Source organism: Camelus ferus, chromosome 13, assembly GCF_009834535.1.
Source record: "Camelus ferus isolate YT-003-E chromosome 13, BCGSAC_Cfer_1.0, whole genome shotgun sequence".
Classification (NCBI taxonomy): Eukaryota; Metazoa; Chordata; class Mammalia; order Artiodactyla; family Camelidae; genus Camelus; species Camelus ferus.
Window position 1 is genome coordinate 21,785,812 of NC_045708.1, and position 19,835 is coordinate 21,805,646.

A 19,835-nucleotide genomic window follows, 5' to 3' on the forward strand; every position below is an offset into this window, starting at 1 on the left:
CACAGGGCTTTGTGTGGGTAGCAGACTTTACTAAAGATTTGGTGGAAAACTGACTGTATATATATATATATATACACATATATATGTGCAAAAAAAAAAGATTTGGTGGAGATGGAAGGAGGGTTTTAATACCTAAAGTTGGTCCCTATTTTACTCTCTTTCTCAGCAACTGGTGAGTTTCCTTTGTAGGACTTATCGCCACTTGTAATTATTTTGTCTTTTTACTTTTTGTTTGTTTGCTTCCTCCAGGTGATTGTAAGTAGGGACCCATCTTGCTCTCCACCAGGTTTGCAGGGCTCAGCACTGGTAGGCAGTGGATGGACAACTGTTAAATGAATGAATGTGAATATTAGTCATCTATCTGCAAAGTTCCTCTTCCGCTGGGAGATTTTCATCCAGCTCACCCCCTCCAAGTTTCCCAGGCCTTTTCCCTGTCCCCTTTCTCACTTTAAAAAAAAAAAAAAAAAAAAAAAAAAAAAACCAGTTTATCCTACAGCTCCTCCAAAATTCTTTTCACCTGGTATGTAAGACATGTTCCTTTTTCTCTAACCCCTACTCCCAAACTCATCTGCAAATCCAACCCCCTCAAGGAATTCAGAAGAAACAAGAGGCTTTCTATATGAGGGACTCTCTACTCTTTAGGACACAGCTGGGGTTTTAAATGGCCCCTTTCTTCCACCATTACCATTTCATCCCCAGAACCCCGTACAGGGTTTGGCATAGCAGGAGCTGAAGCTGCATGTGCTGTATTAAATTCAGGGGAATGGAGAGACTTTAGATGGTGTGGCAGATTACAGGGGACCATAAGTCCTTTGTCAATCCTCCTAGGAAGAGGTAAGTTCCCCTTTCTTGAACCTGGGCTGGCTGGTTGCCATTTTGACCAATAGACTATGGTGGAAGTGATGCTGTGCCGGTTCCAAACCCAGCTTTTAAAAGGACTGGCAGTTGCTACCTTGGTCTCTTGAAGCTCTGAATCACCATGTAAAACTTCAACAATCTTGCAGGAGAGACCACGTGGGAAGACCCTGAGATGTTGAGGAGAAGGGCCCAGATCAGCTCAGTCTTATTGCTGATGCCACCAAGACACCAGGCATGTGAGGGCAGCCTCCTGGGTGCCTTGGACTCTCAGACCAGACTAACCACTCACAAAATACTGCCCAGTGACCCTGGTTGATGCCATAGAGCAGAATCCAGCTGAAACCTGCCTAAATCCTTGATCCCCCAGATTGTGAGATATAGCAAAATATTTTAAGCTGCTAAATTTTGGGTTGATTTGTTATGCAGCAATAGGTCATTGAAACAGCGGGAGCAAGCCCCTCAGGGAGCCAGGCCAAGGATTCTGGCTGGGCCACCACCAGGACTCAGGAGGGCAAGTGAGTGACATTGGTGGGAAAGGAAAGCAATGAGAGCTTCATTTGCACCTTGGCAGGGCTGTGGCTGAATGAACAGGCAGCCACTGGCCACCCCATCTCTCCCTGGCTGGCCCAAAGAGAGAGTCCTTGGTGGTCCATGGCATTGGCCTCACAAAGGAAGTGTTGATGTACATTGTACTGATGATATGGGACAGAAGGGGCACATATATATTAAGTTCCTACTGTGTGCCAGGCACAATGATGCATGACTCCTTACACTCCCAGTACAACCCCGGGGAGAGGGGATAGCTCAGTGTCAGAATGTGTGCTTAGCATGCCCGAGGTTCTGGGTTCTATCCCCAGTACCTCCATCAAAAAAACCCAAATAGGGAGGAGGGTATATAGTTCAGTGGTAGAATGCATGCCTAGCCTGCATGAAATCCCGGGTTCAATCCCTGGTACCTCCACCAAGAATAATAAATAAACAGATGAACCTAATTACCCCACCCTCCAAAAAAAAATTAAAAAAACCCCAAACAGAAAACAACCAACCAAACAGAGTACGACTCAAAGAGGAGGTGGGAGGGGAGAGAGATGCAAATAATGGGTCTGCATAAGTAAAACTGAGGCTTGGGGGGAGGGTATAGCTCAGTGGTAGAGTGCATGCTTAGCATGCCCAAGGTACTGGGTTCAATCTCCAGTACCTCCATTAAAATAAATAAGTAAATAAATAAGCCTGATTACCTACCCCCCACCCCAAGCAAAAACAAAAAACCAAACCAAACAAACCAACAAAAAAACCTGAGGCTTGGAGCGGAAAAGCGATTTGCCCCGGGGGCAGAGCTGGGATTGGCGCGGCCTGTGCTGCTGGTTTCAAAGCTCCAGCGATGGAATGTGGCCCGGCCACATCGGAGGGCTCAGAGGGCCTCGAAGACCTCACGGTGGTGATGACTACAGCTCCGGATGGGGCTGCCATGTGCCTTCAGTTGGTGCCACCTGCCAGGATGAGGTCTTTTATATTTTTCCCACGGAGAAGAGAGTTGGGAGTGTAGAGAGCCCAAATCCCCTAAAGCCCAGGGAATTAGGCCATTTGTTCTTACCACGCCCGTGGAGAGCAGGAAATGCTGCAGGACCCAGGCAAAGAAGCAGAATCTCCGCCCACAGAAGAACCAGGCCTTTAGAGCCAGAGACCAGGAGTCCTGTCACGGCTGTGACCTTGCGAGGGAACAGGCCCTTTGCCTCACTAAGCCTCAATTTCCTCATTTGTGGAAAGGGAATAACCACAGGACCCAACCTGCTGTTCTTTCACTCATTCATTTATTCATTCATTCATTCTCTTATTTACTCAGCAAACACCTACTAAGCACCAACAGGACCAGGCTGGCTGCTTAAGGTGCAGCCCCGGCAGCAGTGTGCCCATGACGGACAGACCCCCGGCCAGTCCTGCAAGGACAATGTAGGAGTGGGGAGAGGGGATCGTCCCCAGACCTGGAACAGTTCTTTCCCCTTCCAGGGGCTCTGTTTCCGCTTCTGGGGAATGGGCGTGCTTATCACAGTGGAGGCTTGGAGACACTTCCTGGGGCCTCTGGGCAAAGGCTGTGTGGAGGTGAGCAGATCACGGGGTGGAGAAAAGGCAGAAGGAGATGGTGGCTGGTTCTCAGGGCGAAGTCCTGTGACAGCGGGATAGGTCCTTTGCCCATCGCCATCCCAAGAGGGCAAGCTGGGGCTGCAGAGGCATATGGAGGAAGGCTGAGTCTGGCAGATGGAGGAGGCCACTTTGAGCTCCACTGAAGGTCCAAGCTGAGGCTCAGGTCCAAACCAGACTGCTCCAGAGTATGGTCTGGCCAGGACACTGCAAGCCACCCCAAAATGGAATAAATCTTTCCCCTGTTTACAGCTTTTACAGTTTTCAAAGCCCTTACCCTCTATGGCCCAAAGATATACATTATTAGGGTCATTTTACAAGTGGGAACAGTGAGGCTCAGAACAGCAGCTGACTTGTCTAAAGTGACCCATTAAACTGAGACAAGAATTCAGCTTCCTAGTCATTCCTATTGCTCTGCCTCACCCTGACTCCTCCCATCTCCCCCAATGACCTGCTCCCAAACCCAGGTCCCCATCTACCCTTGGAGTCCTCCCCATTCCCATCCATTGTGATCCAGGAGCTGTCATCTTTCAGGAGGAGGGGAGGTGCCAGGGAAGGGCAAGGATTCAGAGGGGCACAGACTGGAGTGGAATCCTACTGTATCACACACTCTAGGCAGGCAGAGAGGACGCCTTCCTGTGCCTGGAGACCAGCAGAAGGAAACTCACACTTCATATTTTACATTCAGTACCACCTGTGATTCCCAGAGATCCCTGTCTGGTGAAGGATTTTATAAGTGAAGCAATAAGCTTCTGAGAAATTGTAAGACTTGGCCAAGATTACCTAGTCAACAAGTGCCAGAGCCAGGACACAAACCCTGGTCTAATTCCAAAGCCCATGAGCTTTCCGAGCTAGAGACCAAGAAAGGAGAGGGAGAGGAAGGGCACTGGCTGGGTGGTAGGATGGTCAGGCATTCAGGAAGACACGGACTCAGGGTGTCTGGATGGGAGAGGTGGTCCCCTCCCAGTCTAGATGTCTGGAGGCAGTGCAGATGCAGCACTGGCCAGCAGGTGTCGCTGTGACAGCTGAGCTCCCCAGTGTTCTTATAGAAGGAGGTAGAGCGAGATCCCTTAAGAGCAAGACTAAGGTTGTAAAAACAAGCAAGAGACAGTAAGGGTGAAACAGGGGCTGTCCCTCTGCTGGAGATGATGGGGAGGATGAACGATATCCCTTAAGAAAAGTGTGAGGCCAGACGCTCAACAAACAGCTGTCTTCCCACTTTATCGCCTGTGAAACCTTAATTTCTTCTTGCCTCAGTTTCCTCACTAGAAAATGAGAATTACAGCAGCTGCCTCACAAGGTCTCTGTGAGGATTAATGCAGTTAATTTAAGTCTGGCATGTTGTAAGAACTTGGTGAGTGTTAAATGTTGATTATTTTCCTCCTGCCCTGGAGGGGCCCAGGGCTTTCTTTCCCACCACCCTCACAAACCCCACCCCTCACGCCAAGGACCCTCCAAGGACACAAAGGCAGGAGACCAAGAATGTGGACAGAAATGCATGCAGGCTGTGCTCACCTGGAGGGTGAGAGAGTCTGGAAGTCAGTGTCTTTGGCTGGTGACCGCAATGCCTTTATCCCTGAACCGGTGACAATAGCAGTGAAGGAGCCAGTGGCACACGTGGAACCCCAAGCCCAGTGCCTGGCACAGTAGCTGCAGGACTTGATGCTGGTGCTGGGGGCTTGGGAGTCCCTGCTCTATAATCATCAACCAATTTCTGATTCTTAATCTGCCTCTGGGGGCAGAATGGGGTCCTTGTACTTTCTCAGTATTTCTGAAAGCCAGAGAACCATCGCATGTTTAAGTGGGAAGAGGTTGTCAAGGCGACAGAGGAGTCTCTGTTCTGGATTGGGATCACCAGCTCTCCGGGAGGTCACGTGGTGAGTGGTGCCCTACAGAACTGGGGCAGCTGCTGCCTTGGGCAACTGGGAAATAAATCAGTTATTAATCCATGTTCTCTCTTTAAAAATGGGACCAGGATGAGGGTGGTAATTTTAAAAGTTTGGGAACCACCCATTTAGCTTCATTCCTCTCCTCACCTCAATGCCATTTTATGGCAGAGACACTGAGGCCCCAGTTTAGAGCTAGTCTCAGAAGCAGCCTGTGGTTTGATGAACCTGGGGGTCAGGGGTTGTCATTTTTTCCACAATGGAAAGGAATTAACATTTATCAGGGGTCTTCTCTGTGTCAGGGGCTTTACAGGTGTTCTCATTAATTATCACAATGACCCTTTGAAATATTATGCCATTTTACAGTTGAGAAAAATGAGGCTCAGGTTAACTGCTTTACCCAAAATCTCACTTGTCCCCCCTTGATGACTTAACTCACTTTATTTCCTCTGTCTAGAGGAGTAATTCTCTACCAGGGGCAATACTGCCCCTCAGGGATACTTGGCAATGTCCGGAGACACTTTTGCTTGTCACTACTGAGGGTGGGGGAGTACATCTCGTGGGTGGAACCCAGGGATGCTGCTAAATATCCTACAGTGCACAGGCCAGCCTTCCAGGACAAGGACTGATCTGGCCCAAGATGGGAATAATGCTGAGTCTGAGAAACTCTGGTCTGGAGAAATCCATGCCCTGCCCTCTGGGTCACTCCAGGAGGCCCTCCCTGAGTCCCCCCCCCCCCCCCCCCCCCGGAGAGGCTACGTCTCCTCATAGCCCCTGCAGCCACCACCTGTCCTAACAGGCGCTGATTGTGCTGCCTCGAGACAGAGCTCTTTGGGGAAATGGTATTGGATTGATAATCAATAAATGCTTATTGACTTGACACAGGAGGTAGTGCCTGTCTTTCTATTAACCCCATGCTTCAATTAGGGAGGTGATTCCTAACATTCCAGGACTGGAAAGAAAGACCCCACAGCCTCTTTGTCCTTGCCAGAGAGATAGCAGGCTTCCTGTCACTCCAAGCAGGATGAGGCTGCATGACTACTTACCAATGCAGATGTAGGACAATGCAGATGCTAAAAACACAGGCTTTCAATTGAAAAAAGAATTAAACAACAAACAAACAAAACCCCATACCTCCTGATTTAAGGATCTAGCCCTGCAGCTTGCTTGCTGTGCATCCATGGGCATGTTACTTAACCTGTCTGAGCCTTGGTTTCCTCCTTTATGAACTGGAGATAATAATAACCACCTTATAGGGTCATTGTGAGGTTCAAATCAGACAATCTGCCCGCAATGCTTAGCACTGTGCCTGGCAGAGGACAGACATCTGAGAATGTTGGCGATTACTATTTTGAGGAGATGCAAGCAGCACTGGAGTTTCCATTAAGTAGTACCAGGGTTCCTTCTAACTCTGAAATTCCCCAAACATGCTAAGTTTTCTCACAACTCTGTGTCTTTGAACAAGGTGTTCTTTTGGCCTGAACTCCTGTTCTCTCCACACAAGTCTTCCAAACACATTTCTCTTTCTTCAAGTCTTAGTTCAAAGTGCCACCTCTTCTAGGAAGCCTCCCTTGATTGACCTCTTCACTTATGCTTTCACCATGATTCTCCACCATATCCGGGGATCATCCGGCCATTTATAACACCTATGTTGTGGGGGTTGGTATTAAATTTCCCCCCTATACAGTCTGGGGGCTCCCTCCAGGGACAAGGACTGGGTCAGATCTATCTTTGCACCCTATCACCAGGACACAGGCATGTGGAGGCAACAATAAACATCCATGGAATGAACCTATGTGTCTGATTACAAGACATTGTCCAGTAGGATTCTTCCATAAATCCATGTCTGCCTTGTCCCAGGCACCTTGCACTCTTCACCAATGAACAGGTCAGGTCCCTTTTCCCCCAGTGCTTCAAGTTTTGGGTTTTTGAATCCAGAAGATCATAGGGAAGAGTGGAGGGAAGGAGACCAACAATCCATTTCTCCTAAGTACCTGTTCAGTTTCTTTAAAATGAGTCTTCTATTAACAATCAGCACCTCTGTAGGACTTTTAAAATATGTCTACAAGTTCCTTGACAATCTACCCCTCGAAAGACGAAGACTAATTGCTTACTCCTTTGGTGTGGATTGGACTTAGTGGGTCACTTGCAATCAATAGAACGTGGTGGAAGTGATGGTGTGTGACTTCTGGGTCTTCCTAGTCTCTCTCTCTCTCGGATCACTTGCTCTGCATCCACTTATGTGGATCACTTTCTCCACGTAAAAAGGAACTGGGTATCTTGCCAATAGCCACGTGATTAAGTAATCTTAGAGGTGGATCCTCTAGTTTAGCCAAACCTTCAGTCATCTCCAGCCCAGACCTAACTCTTATCTGCAAGTTCATGAGAGACCCTGGTCAGCACCACCCAGCTAAGCTGCTCCCAAATTTCTGACCCACAGAAACTGTGAAAGATGGTGTTTGTTGACTTAAGCTGCTAAACTTTGGGTAATCTGCTATACAGCAATAGAAAACTAAGAGTGTCCCAGAACAATGGTTCTCAACCCTGCCTGGGCACTGGAATTCCCCATGAGGGGAGTGTGTTCAGTTGTTAGAGAAAGAGCCAGGGGTCAGAGTGGCTGGATTTAAATGCTGCTTCTGCCACTAATTAGCTGTGTAACTTCAGGTAAGTGACCTAGTCTCTCCCAGCTTTAGAGTCTCTATCTATAACATGGTGGTCCTAGAACTTCTTAGGATTGTTAGGAAGACTAAACCAGAAAATATGTGTCAGTTCTGCCTAGAAGGTAAGTTGAAAGAAAGTTAGAGCCTTGTCTATCCTATTCATTGCTGTAGCCTCAATGTCTCAAACAGTTCCTGGAACATAGGAGGTGCTCAGTAAATATTTCCTGACAGAGAATGAACTCAATAAACAGAGAGCTCAAAATGCTAGTCTGTATCAGCTCCCTGGTTTTCCCACCTCAGCCTTCTCTGATGGTTCCTCCTAATTTTCTCTAGCTCTAAATGTGGAAATGCCCTGGGACTCAGTCCTCAACCCTCTTTCCTGTCTACTTTTACTCTTTTGGTGATTTTATCCATTCTTATGACTTGAAATACCATCTCAGCACCAATGATTCTAAGCTTTCTATCTCCAGCCCAGAACTCTCCTCTCTTATACCCAACTGCCTCCTTGACATCTCCCCTTGAATGTCTAACAGACATCTCAGACTTTCCATGTCCAAAGCCAGAATGCTGAAGTCTGCCCCCAAACCTTCTCCTCCTGCTGTGATCCCATTGCAAGGGCAGCTCCATCCTTCTGCTTGCTCAGGCTGAAAAATTGGGGTCCTGTATGACCCTTTTCTTTCATTCACACCCCACAGCCAACCTGCCAGCAAATCCTCTTGGTCCTACCCTCAGAATACATTGGAATCCCGCCATTTCTCACCACCTCCACTGCTGCCACTCTGGCTGAACACCACCATCACTCACCTGGATTGTCTTGATAGCATCTGACCTGGTCTCTGTGTTTCAGCCCTTGATCTCTTACAGTCAATTCTCCATATAGTATCCAAAGGGATTCTTCCCATCTCTGTGGTTTCCCACCTCAGGTCAAAAACCGAAGCCCTTCCAGTGTCCTTCAAGGCCAAGTCTGACACACTCCCCCCTTATCTCTCTGACTTCATTTCATACCACTCTCCGCTTTCCTTGCTTTGAACCATACTGGCTTCCTTGTTTCCCTTCAGTATCCAGACTCCCACCTCAGGGCCTTTGCACCTGATGTTCCCTTTGTCTTCTAACTTCATTAGGTCTTTTATCAAAAATATTTCTCAGTGAGACCCTCCCAGCTGCCCTGATGTCCAATATAAAACTGGAATCACCCCTATCCTGCACTCCCTTCCCTACCCTATTTTGCTCTGTGACACTTATCTGACACACTTTCTGACATACCATCATTTTACTGGTTTACTTATATATGTCTCCTCCTATAGATATCTCCCATGAGAGCAGGGATTACTTCCCATTTTTTTACTACTGTATCCCAAAGGCCACGTGGTAGGTTCTTAACAAATATTTGAAGAATTGATTCATATGCTTGGGTCACTGGAGCCCAGAAATCTGCATTTTAAAAAGACATCCCAAGTACAGTTAGGGTTGAGAAACCCTATCCCAGAACGTCAGGAATAAAGCAGCCCAGGGATATTCTGCAAAGTCCAGCCCTCATATTTCCCTAATGAAGTCACCAAGGCCAGAGGTGGGCGTGGCCCCAGGTCTCGGGGTGAGTAGCGGGCAGAGGAAGAACTAAAGCTTCAGTAGGGGATTCCCAGCACGGGGCTCTCCCTGCGGCTGGAGTTGGCCTGGACCTGCTCGGTCTGATTCCAGGGCAGATGGTGAGGGGGAACCACTGAGTTCCCGGAACCGGGGCTCAAGGTGAGTGTGGCCCTCAGCTCAGGCAGTGGTGGGCAAACTCAGACCTACCTTGACCCAAACTAACTTAGTGGTGAAGTTGTCAATATTTAAATTTAAGAGTTGATCACAAGGGGGAGGGTATAGCTCAAGTGGCAGAGCATGTGCTTAGCATGCACGAGGTCCTGGGTTCAATTCCGAATATTTCCTCTAAAAATGAGTAAACCTAATTACCTCCCTCAACAACAACAATGAAGAGTTGATCACAACTTTTGAAATAATTAACCCATTTTTTTTTTAAATGATAAGACTGTCACAATTCAGTAATGAATGAAATTGAGCTTTGGAGAGATAGTCTTAAGAGTCCTCGCCCAGATATGAGGGAGCTGGGTGGCAGGCAGAATTTTGTGGGGGCTCCATTGTCACTGGAGGAGGGGAAATTTAAAAAATATTTCAATGCTTCTTTCCCTGGGTCTAGGATTTCCCAAACCTGGATCACGTGTAAAAAATGCAGATTCCTGTCACTGCCCAGATGATGGGTTTAGTGTGGCTTGAATCAGGCTCAGGAATTTGGATTTTTAAGGGATTCTTATGCTTGTAAGCTCAAGAAACCCTGCCCAGGGCCAGTAGCCTCTGGTGTAATGAATCTTGTAAGGCAATGAGGTCTTGGTGTCAGGTCCTCCTTCATTCTCAATCTGTTTAGGAATTGTGAGACCCAATTCTAACACATTCAAGCATACGCTAGTCTGTCTATAAATCCCAGAACAGGGGGGAGGGTGTAGCTCTGTGGTAGAGCACAAGCTTAGCATGCATGAGGTCCTGGGTTCAATCCCTAGTACCTCCATTAAAAAAAAAAAATCCCAAAAGACTCTTGCACTTGTCAAATGCCTTGGGGATGCATATTCTAGTGCTTCCTACTGCTCTGGGCCCCTTTATGACTCAGCAGTCATTGGACGATAGGTCCTACTAGGATTACTCCAATGTGCAGCAGAGGTTGCTGGGAGATGGCCCCAGGATGGCAGGAACTGCGGGGGCTGTCCTGGGCTTGGTGGAAAGACCAGCTTGACTGGTTTCAGAGTGATGAATGGGGACCCAGGGACGTCTGACTCCTGCAGTTCATGCTGATCATTCCTCTACCGCACTGGCCCTCCCAGGTTTACACACATAGAGCTCATGGTCACACACGTACCCTCAGGAACACACATTTACACAGGGAAGTGAGAAACTTTAGCCCTCTTCCAGACAAAACACTGCTTCCTGCTTCCCTAACCGCCTCCCTTCTGGCCCTGCCAGTTCTCTCTCCAGGACAGCTCTAACTGGGTAGCTTCTGTCAAAATCCTTTAATAGTTCCCACTGCCCTCACATCCGGCTGACCCACTCTGGTTTGACATTCAGGGCTGCTATAACCTGAATACAACTCCTCCCCCATGGAAGGCAGAATAATAATCCCCAAAGAGGTTCACATTTGAACCCGTAAATGTGTTACCTGGCAAAAGGGACTTTGCAGATGGGATTACGTGCTTTGAGATGAGAAAATTATCCTCAGTTACTCAAGTGGATCCAATCCAATGATATGAATCCTTATAAGTGGAGAACATTTCTTGGCTACAGTTAGACAGATGTGATGATGGAAGAAGGGTCAGAGAACTGTGATGTTGTTGGCTTTGAAGATGGAGGAAGGCGGCTGTAAGCCAAGAAATGCAGGTATCTTCTAGAAGCTAGAAAAGGCAAAGAAGTAGATTCTCCTTTAGAGCCTCCAGAAAGAAATGCAATCCTCCAGACATCTCGGTTTTACCCCCAGGGAGATCCATGTTGGACTTGGACCAAATTGTAAGATAACGAATTTGTATTGCTTTAAGACACTAAAGTGGTGATAATTTATGACAATGATAGAAGACTAATATATTCCCCATGATGCTTCCTCCAGCCAGTTAGGGTCTGGCCATTCTTACTCCAGACACCATGGGTTCTCCTCCCTCCACAGCTTTGCTCACGTTGTTGTCCCATCCAGGATGCTCCGATCACCTCCTTCCTGAGCTCCTATTAACAACTGCCATTCATACTACACTGTCCTCAGCATTGACCACCTGCTATCAGCATCCACCCTTCTGCCTGCTCACCCCATGGGCTCTCCACTAGACCATAAACTCCTTGAAGGTGGTGTCTCTGATTTATTTCCTTCTGACTCCATAACCAGGAGTGGTCCACAGAGGTCTGCAGAATGGACCCTGGCATTCTTATGTAGAACCCCTGGTTCCAGCCCCTAACTGCATCAAGATCACCTGGGGAATCTTAAAAATCTCAATGCTACCAAATCACCGTGGAAGAATGGGAGGCAGGTCCACATTATTGGGAGATTTCCAAGACTTAGAGTTACATGAAAGAAGGAGGGAGTTCAAAAGTGAGTAGAATACAGCCTGAAAGCAGTTTTGGAAGATGGACCACTGCCCCTCTGCACCCCCATAAGATTATGGGAGTAAAATCTCTGAGTGGAATGAGACAGGAGGGAAGGGGGCAGGGCACAGTCATTCAAGGAATGACTGCAATTAACACCAAAATGGTGGAAGATTCAACTCCCAGTAGGCCTTGAGGCTCAAAATGACAGATTTGACTTCTAGTAGACCTTGAGCTTCATTATATGCTCATTGTAATATTAACATGGTAAATGGCACTCTCACAGGAGCCATGACAGCTCCAGGGCTAACCAAAAAAGGTCAAAGAGTGAGCAGTGGCCAAATTCCTGGGAATCCGAGCCCATTCCCCAGGATAGTTGGAATGGTCCTCCCACTTGTTAGCATATGAAGCTACAGAGCCCATAAAAACTGTCAACATGCACCTCACGGCCTCATGGCTGCCTCTTGCTCCCTCCTCTTCAGAGAAAGCCCACACACACTCTGTCTATGGAATGTGTACCTACTTTTACTTTAACCTGAGCACCCAACCCCCACACCTCGTGGCCTTTCTTTTGCCTTCGAAACAGCCTACACTCTATGCAGTACATATCTCTCTAAAAATAATCTATCTTTACTCAAAAAAAAAAAAGTCAGTAGAATATGTTACAATTTGTGTGAAAAAGGAAAAAAACATTGATCTAATTTTAAAAATTGACTACCTTTGGAAAGAAATGAAAAATAGGCAAGGGTACATAGCCTTCCTAAAACTTTCTGACTCCGGTACCCATATATACTTATTACCTATTCACAAAAATAAACAAAATTTTAAAATTCAAAACACTGATTCAGGCTGTATAGCTAGAAAAGGAGCCAGGATGTCCCAGAGGGGATGCAGGAATCTGTGTCTGAAGCACCGTCTGCCAGCTTATTCCAAGGCAGGAACTGAATTGATAGGAAGAGGGCAGAGCCAAGATGCAAAGGGTATTTGAAAGCATAAACTTAAAATGCACTTAATCAGAAAAATAAACAGAAAGCTCTCGAGGGATTGTGAAGCCAGGTTTGGGAACCCATTGATTTAGTTCCCTCTCTGGAATTTACAGATGAGGAAAGAGAGGGTAGGTGACTTGCCCAAAACTACACAGCCAGTCAGAGGCACAAGCCAGTGCCCAGGAACGTTTGATAACGACAGTGACATAGATCCCCAACCTCTGCCCACCCTTCATTTGAGGACTTCTCCCTTAGAAGACCCTGCCAACTCACAGGGCAGGAGGACTGGAAGACAGAGAAGAAAACACCATTTTCAATCAACCCACCTGCACAGAGACCAGTGGGACACTCCGTGCCTTGCGAGGTCCCAGTGAAAAGAGAACTCAGTCTCCTTGAAAAAATCATCTTATAAAAACAAAAGGCTTCAAAGCACCAGTGGCTAAACCCATTGAGTAGAAAGGGGGCTGGGGGTGAGATGACAGCTGGCTGGGGCAGGAGAAGAGAGGGCTGGAGGCAGTAGCTGGCCCAGGGGCAGGGCAGCAGCCTGGCCTGAAGGGAACTGTCCCCTCTTGAGCTGTACCCATCAGCTAACCAGGCTGACCATCTGGGACCTCAGTCCCTAGAGTCACCAGAGGAACACCTGGGGATGGCTCTTTGGCACAGACCTGCAGATGGGATGGTGGGGTGGGGCCCTAGCTCAGGATATCTTGGCCTTAGAGAGGAGGGAACACTAGATCCAAGATCAGAGGGTGGAGAATAAGGAATGGTCACCACAGGCGGGCTCAAGTGTGCAAACTGGCTGACCCCTCTCTGGTTCCTGCATGCCTCCCACCCTCCTTCCTAAGCCAGGGCCACTCTTATTTCACAGGCCAGAAGCTGAGGCCTGATCCTTCTGCCTTCAGATTCACCAGCCTGTGCAGGGTCCCCAGGGGTGTCTGTGGAGGGAGGTATGAGCTGTCATCTCTACTTGTTCTTAAGGAAGTGTGCTGGCCCACCTGACCCTCCACCATGGCCCACACCCCCATTCTGCCTCTTCAGAGCAACTGAGCTTGTTAGAGGTTGCTCCTGGACACCGACATGATCCTGAACGCTGGTGATTGGGCAGTGAGGATGAGTCCTTTCCCATAGGTCTTGCAACTGGTGAGGTGGCTAGAGCCATCAGGGGCTGGTGGAGTTGCTGAGGGGTGGGGGATCATGGGTGCAGCAGTCTCAGGGATCCAGAAGGGGGTGGGGTGATTGAGTTGTGTTCCCCCCTCCTTATCTGGAGAGAGCTTGAAAGTTAAGGGTGGATACAGGCCGAGTCTAAAAAGGCTTCTCTGTGGGTCAGGCTGAATTCAGGGCTCTGGGATCCATTCATCCTGTTCCCCACAAGAGAACAGGTGTATTGCTTTAAGAGAGTTGTTGGCAAATAGTGGTGGTGGTAGGTGACTGTGGTGTATAACACATGGGTTCGAGAGTGTTCAAGCTGGAAGGGGGATTGGAAATGGAATTCAGAGACCAGACACTGGGTTTTAGAGTCTGAAACTACAGATTGTATACTGTGTTCAAGTCTTGGCTGTGTGGCCTCAAGTAAATAGCTTTACATCTCTGGGCCTCAGTTTCCATATATGCAAAATGGGAATTGACAAAGAATTCCAGTATAGTCTGGGGAACTGAGAGTCAAATGAAAGACTAGAAAGATCTCCACTTACTACAGGATTATTTTAATTATTTGAGGTGGGAAACTGAGGCCCAGAGAGGGCAAGGGCCTTGCCAGATGTCACACAGAGAGCAATGGAGCTGAGACAAGAACCCAAGAATGCTGCTTCTAGTTCAGGGTAACTTTCCCCAGGGCTGATGAATGAGTGTGGTGAGATGGGGCGACTCTGTCTGTCCTGCCCTTTCTCTCTGGACAGGGGACAGGTTCTGGGTGAAGGGTGAAAGGAGAGGCTGGAGAAGGGAGGGAGGCTCCAGCAACACGCCAAGGCTGAGACTGAAAAAAACCAAACCAAAACAAACAAACCCCGCGATCCCCCTCTCCAGCCCTGCCCCGCCCCACCCCTTAAGTCCGGGCTGCTAAGGGCCAAGTCCAAGTCCACTTCAGACCCAGATCAAGCGGCGCAGGCTGCAGTCCAGTCAGCGAGCCGCCAGGGGGCGCGCCTGCCATCTCGGCTGGAGCTCTTGGCAGCGGCTGTCGGTCTAGCCGCGGGGGTGGGCGCGGGGCAGAAGCTACCCCGACCTGCAGGAAATAAAGGCAGGTTAGGGAAGCGGACCCATAAGTATAGGGGCGGAGAGATCCGGCTGCCCTCCCAGCTCCTCCCTCTCCTTCTTTCTCCTATGCTAAGGGCCGGGTCCCTCCACCCCACTCTGCTCCGCGCCATGACCCACGTGTACAGAGGCTGCAGTTGTAAATGCGACGTCTTCTGGGGCGCCTGGTATCCGTAGGAGTCAAAACCGCCGATGAAATCAACTGCGGAAGGGGAGATGGCGCATGATTAGGGATGGGCGTGTTCAGGGCAAGCTATGGAAGGCTACGTTCTGAAAAGAAGGAATCTGAGGACCAGACCCCTGTACTGGCCCTTAGGGGTGGGGCTTTGCTGCGGCATTCTGAGGGATGGGGCCAGGGTCCAAGAGGATAGAGAGCTGAGACCTGGGAGAGTGAGGAGGGTGGGGGTGGATGCAGGGGCTGGGTGGCCCTTTAAGGGAGAAGGCTCTGGGGAGGCGGAACTCCAGTGGCAAGATCTCCAGGGGGTAGGGGGCAGGACGAACTAGGAATGGGCGGTGCTTGAGAGGAGTGGGGCGGGGCCTAAGAGGGGCGGGTAGTGGGGCGGTGCAAAAGCCTTGGACTGGGCATCTGGATGTCCGGGCCTCAGCCCAGAATGGGCTGGCTATGCAGATCCCCATCCATCCTGCCGCCTCTTCTTCCCAGACCCAAGAGGGACTCCTTAGCTGACCCAGGGCTCCCCGGGGCTCGGGCCCCTGTCCAGGGTGCTGAAGGCGTGGGGTGGCTCATGGCCAGGCTTTCCCACTTCCCCAGGGGCTCCACACTCACAGCTGTCCTCCTCCTCCAGGAACACTTTGCTCACGTAGCAGGCGAACACGAAGCCGAACAGCTGGGGGAGGACACCGCGCGTCAGGGAGGGAGGGTGGAGAGGGAAGCTCTTTCTTCACCCCCTGCCTGTCCCTGCCCACTCCGACTAGAGGGGTGGGTTGCACTAAGAGGAAGGCAAACCCATAACAACTTCAAGTTAAATGCCTGCATCTTAAAATCAATGTATTTGTTTCCATTCTCCGTTCTGGGAGTGTGACTTTGGACAAGGAATGATTTTGCCTCTTTGGGCCCCAGTTTCCCCAGTTGGATCTGGGCAATATCTTACTGGCTTGTTAAGAGGAAAGATGATTATGTGACTTTGTGTGGGTAAAGTGCCTAGGGCAGGGCTGGCCCTTCTGGAAATGAGAACTCTTACTATCTTGAAGCCATTCTCATTTTATTCTCACAACTCTATGCGGTTGATATTGTCATTCCTTCTTGTGAATAAGAAAACAAGCTTGGAGAAAGCAAGTGACTTGTCCAAGGTCACAAAACAGGTATATTAGAGATTTAAACCCAGGACTGACTCACTGTCTGATGCCTCATCCTATTTATTAAATCTGCTCACTCCCTGAATAGGGGTATAGCAGGGGTGAAGGGAGGTGGTACAAAATACAGAAACAGAGCCAGACAGAAGCACAGGAGGTTCATCCCCTCTTAACTAGGGCCTAACAAAGGGGCTGAAGTGGACACCATCTCTGGGAGTGTGTCAGGTAGGGAGCCAGGAGAACTCACAGCTAGGAAGATCTGCAGGGCACTGCTGAGTGCTTCGATGTAGGGATAGTCAAGCAGGCAGCCGGTGACCGAGATGACGTGGTGGTCCTCCAGGGCCAGGTGGGAGTTCAGGACAGGTGTCACCAGGCAGCCTGGCCCATTCTCCATCCACCAGGAGCGGTGCAGGGACGTGTTGAAGGTCATGATGAAGTCCCGGTCCTGGGGGCAGAGGGGCCTAGGATGCTGAGCTGGGTTGGGAGGAAGAGGGAGTGGATCCTCCCCAGGCTCCAGGAGACTGTATATAAGGCCTACTTCACACCTGGGTTGATGTAACAGCTTCCATTCCCAGCTTGATTTGTGAAGGGTATGAACTCTGTATCTGCAAGTCAACATTTGGCCAGTAGGTGGCGCTCGATGACCATGCAGGCCGCACTTCTCCATCGGCGATGGAAGAGGCTGTTGCAGACCCACAGGTGCCCCAGAATTTCAGGGCTGGAAGGGACGTTTTAACAGTCACTGGGTCCAATTTTCCAGCCATTGGTGAAATTGTCAATACAGACCCCTTCACAGCCCATTCAGCCTCTCCATTGCTCTCTGAGCGTGACCCTGGGCAAACCTCTCCTCTCTTAGTCCTTGGTCTCTCTATTTGAAATGGTGAAGGGATTGGTCTGTATCAGAAGTTCTGGGGGCTGGGGTATAGCTCAGTGGTAGAGCTTGTGCTTGGCATGCACGAGGTCCTGGGTTCAATCCCCAGTACCTCCATTAGAAAAAAATAAGAGTTCTTGCTCACCTATGTATTGTCCATTAACAAATATTCACTGCATGCCGGCCAGGTGCCAAGCACCAAGCACTGAAATGTGTAATCTCCTTTCATCCCCTCAGCAACCACATGAAATTGGGATTCCTATTACCTGCACTTACTAGATGAGGAAACTGAAGCTCCGAGAGGGTAAGCCACTTGCCCAGGGTCACACAGCTAGGAAATGTTCCAGGTGGGATTAAATCTTGCAGAATTATAAAGCCAGTGCTCTCATTCATCTATTTTGCTTCCTTTATATCTAAAAATAGAAGTCATGCCCTCTGGGCTTGCTTTTCTCCAAGCTAAATACTCCCACTTTCTTCAATAGTTCTCCATGTGACGTGGTCTGCTCAATTTTCCCAGAACAAGCTCTACCTAGTCTCTTTCTCTTCTGAAAACTGTAGATCAGAACTAGACCCAAATCTTTGTGGTCTAAGCAGTACAGAGCTTGTCACATTTTTATCTCCTTTGTACCAAACATGCGTGGGGCCTAAGAGTAGCTTTTGTGGCTGCCACATACTGCTGGTTTCTGCTGAGACTGTGACCAGCTTGCACCCCAGCGCATCTTCACACAGACTGTCCTTCAGCCTCATGTGCTCCAGTAATTGTTTTTGAGAAGTGCGGGGGAGGCCAGAAAGAAATGTAGGGATGGGGCGGGGGTGGGAGCACAGAGTATTTGAACTTGTTGGTCTCCTTAAGAGATGATACCTAGGACCCACACCACACAAGGAGCCCTCAGGGCAGGGGACAGGAAAGGTTGGGCTCTGCCCTCTGGCACTGCCAGGCCTAAGGCTTACCTGGGACAGCTGTCCAACCTCCAAGTAGAAGCAGATGATAAATGCATTCCAGCCAACCCAGAGCACCAGCCAGGCTGCATACTGGGGAAAGCAGAGATGGGATCAGGGTGGGGCCTGGGGGAGTGGGGATGGGGTGCATCTATGGACTAAGGAGACCTTTGCAGAGGAAATTAGGACAATGTCTCACTCAGAGAGCACTTCATAATTTACAAATCATGTTTACATCCATCCAGTCCTTACAACAGCCCTGCAGGGAAGGCACTGTCTTTCTCTTTAAAGATAACTAAGTTAAGGCCCAGAGAGGGGGTTTACATTTTCCAAGATCACACAGCTAGGAAGATGTAGGGCTGGCACTGAAACCCAAGTCCTCTGGTAGCTAATCCTATCCACTCTGTAGAGAACAGACCCCAGGCATCCTGCCCATGGCAAAGAACTAGAGAGGAGCTGGATGTTTCCACCTAAATCTTATGCCTGCAATTCCTGTGGCAGCTGCCTGGCAGACAGTGCTACCTACAGTGGTGCCTGGGGCTTTTCTGGTAACTGGAGAGAAGCCTCCTATATCAGGTGAGGGAGAGTTCTGGAGGGGCCCTATTCACCTGGCTTCTGGAGCTGAGCCTGTGGGAGGTGGGGAGAAACACTAGAATGAGTGTGAGTGGGCTCGAGGGGTGGCACGAAATCACTTGTCATTGTTATCATGGGTGTCAAGCATTTACATAGTAAATCAACCAAAAAAGAGAGGTGTGTGAATGGGTCACTGAAGAATAGCAGGGGACAAGGGTGAGGCCAGCTGAAAACAGGAGTTTGACCATCAAGGACCAGAGCCTGGAAAGAGGGACGGAATCCTCTCCTGGGATTAGGGCCAGGAGGCACTGGCCTCAAAGCCACACCAGCCACTTTAGACTACATTCTTGATGAATATCAAGGGACAAAAGCCAAGCCTTCCTGAAGCAACTTCAGAAACCAAACAAGGCAAAGTCCATCCCTTGCACGGGCTTACTGGGGCAGCATAGTGATGTGGCAGGAGCCTCTGCTCTGGACATGATGCTCTAATCCTGCCACTTATTAGCTGTGTATCTTTAGGAAGCCTTGTAACCTTTCTGAGCCCCATTTCCTCATCTGGAGAATGGAGATGGTGAGACAGACCTCTCAGGGCTGTCGTAAAGACAAGGAAAGCATGTGAAACTCTTAGCACGTGCCTGGCACCTGGTAGACACTCGCTAAATGATGTAGCTTATTAATATTTGGATTTTTCCCTAGAAAATTCTTTAGGAACGATACTAATCTTGTCTCCACTGAGCAAGATTTGGACATCCACACCACCAGCCAGGCTGGAGCCAAGATAGAGGCAGAGGTCTGGGTGCCTGGGGTAGAGGGCAGCTCTGGCTGGAGAAGGAGCGGGGCACAGATGGGGATGAGAGGAGGGGGTTGGCTTGGGGAGGGGCCAGGTGAGCCATACCAGAATGAGGTACCGGGAGCGGTACTGCACGGTGCCAAAGATGCCCAGGATAACTGCCATGATGTGCAGGAAGTTGGCTAGGATAGGAGCCCACTGGTAGCCCAGGAAGTCAAAGATCTGCCGCTCCAGTGCAGCCACCTGTGGAAAAGAACAGGCTGAGGCCAGTCACCCCCTAAAAGAGGAGGAAGGGGACTCCTCCCTGACGTTGTGGAGCAGGGGACCCCAGTTCCCATGGTGATGCGGCACCATGACCTGATTGTACACAAGTCTCAGAGGCAGCCCAGCCCCTCGGTACTAAAGGGATGCTGGGAGGTGAGGACAAGGCTGTGAGCACAAAGTGGTGGAGCCTTGACCAGC

General features: G+C 49.3%; 1 protein-coding gene and 1 non-coding gene across 3 annotated transcripts in view; one reads left to right on the forward strand and one right to left on the reverse strand.

Annotated features, from left to right (window-relative positions):
* Positions 1 to 14,329: 14,329 nt before the first annotated feature.
* NKAIN1 (sodium/potassium transporting ATPase interacting 1) overlaps positions 14,330 to 19,835 on the reverse strand; it is a 39,581-nt gene continuing 34,075 nt past the window's right edge. Inside the window, exons 2-7 of one of the 2 annotated variants that reach the window (XM_032495740.1) lie at positions 19,479 to 19,616; positions 18,023 to 18,103; positions 16,448 to 16,645; positions 15,674 to 15,734; positions 15,010 to 15,091; positions 14,330 to 14,860 (exon numbers count right to left, since the gene is read on the reverse strand). In XM_032495740.1, coding sequence (XP_032351631.1) covers positions 14,851 to 14,860; positions 15,010 to 15,091; positions 15,674 to 15,734; positions 16,448 to 16,645; positions 18,023 to 18,103; positions 19,479 to 19,616 — 570 coding nt within the window. In that variant the 3' untranslated portion in view covers positions 14,330 to 14,850. Of the gene's footprint in view, positions 14,861 to 15,009; positions 15,092 to 15,673; positions 15,735 to 16,447; positions 16,662 to 18,022; positions 18,104 to 19,478; positions 19,617 to 19,835 lie in introns of those variants that run through there. The other variant, XM_032495741.1, reaches the window with a different exon arrangement.
* Positions 17,117 to 17,188, forward strand: TRNAA-GGC. Its single transcript has one exon. It is a non-coding gene; the product is annotated as a tRNA-Ala (tRNA).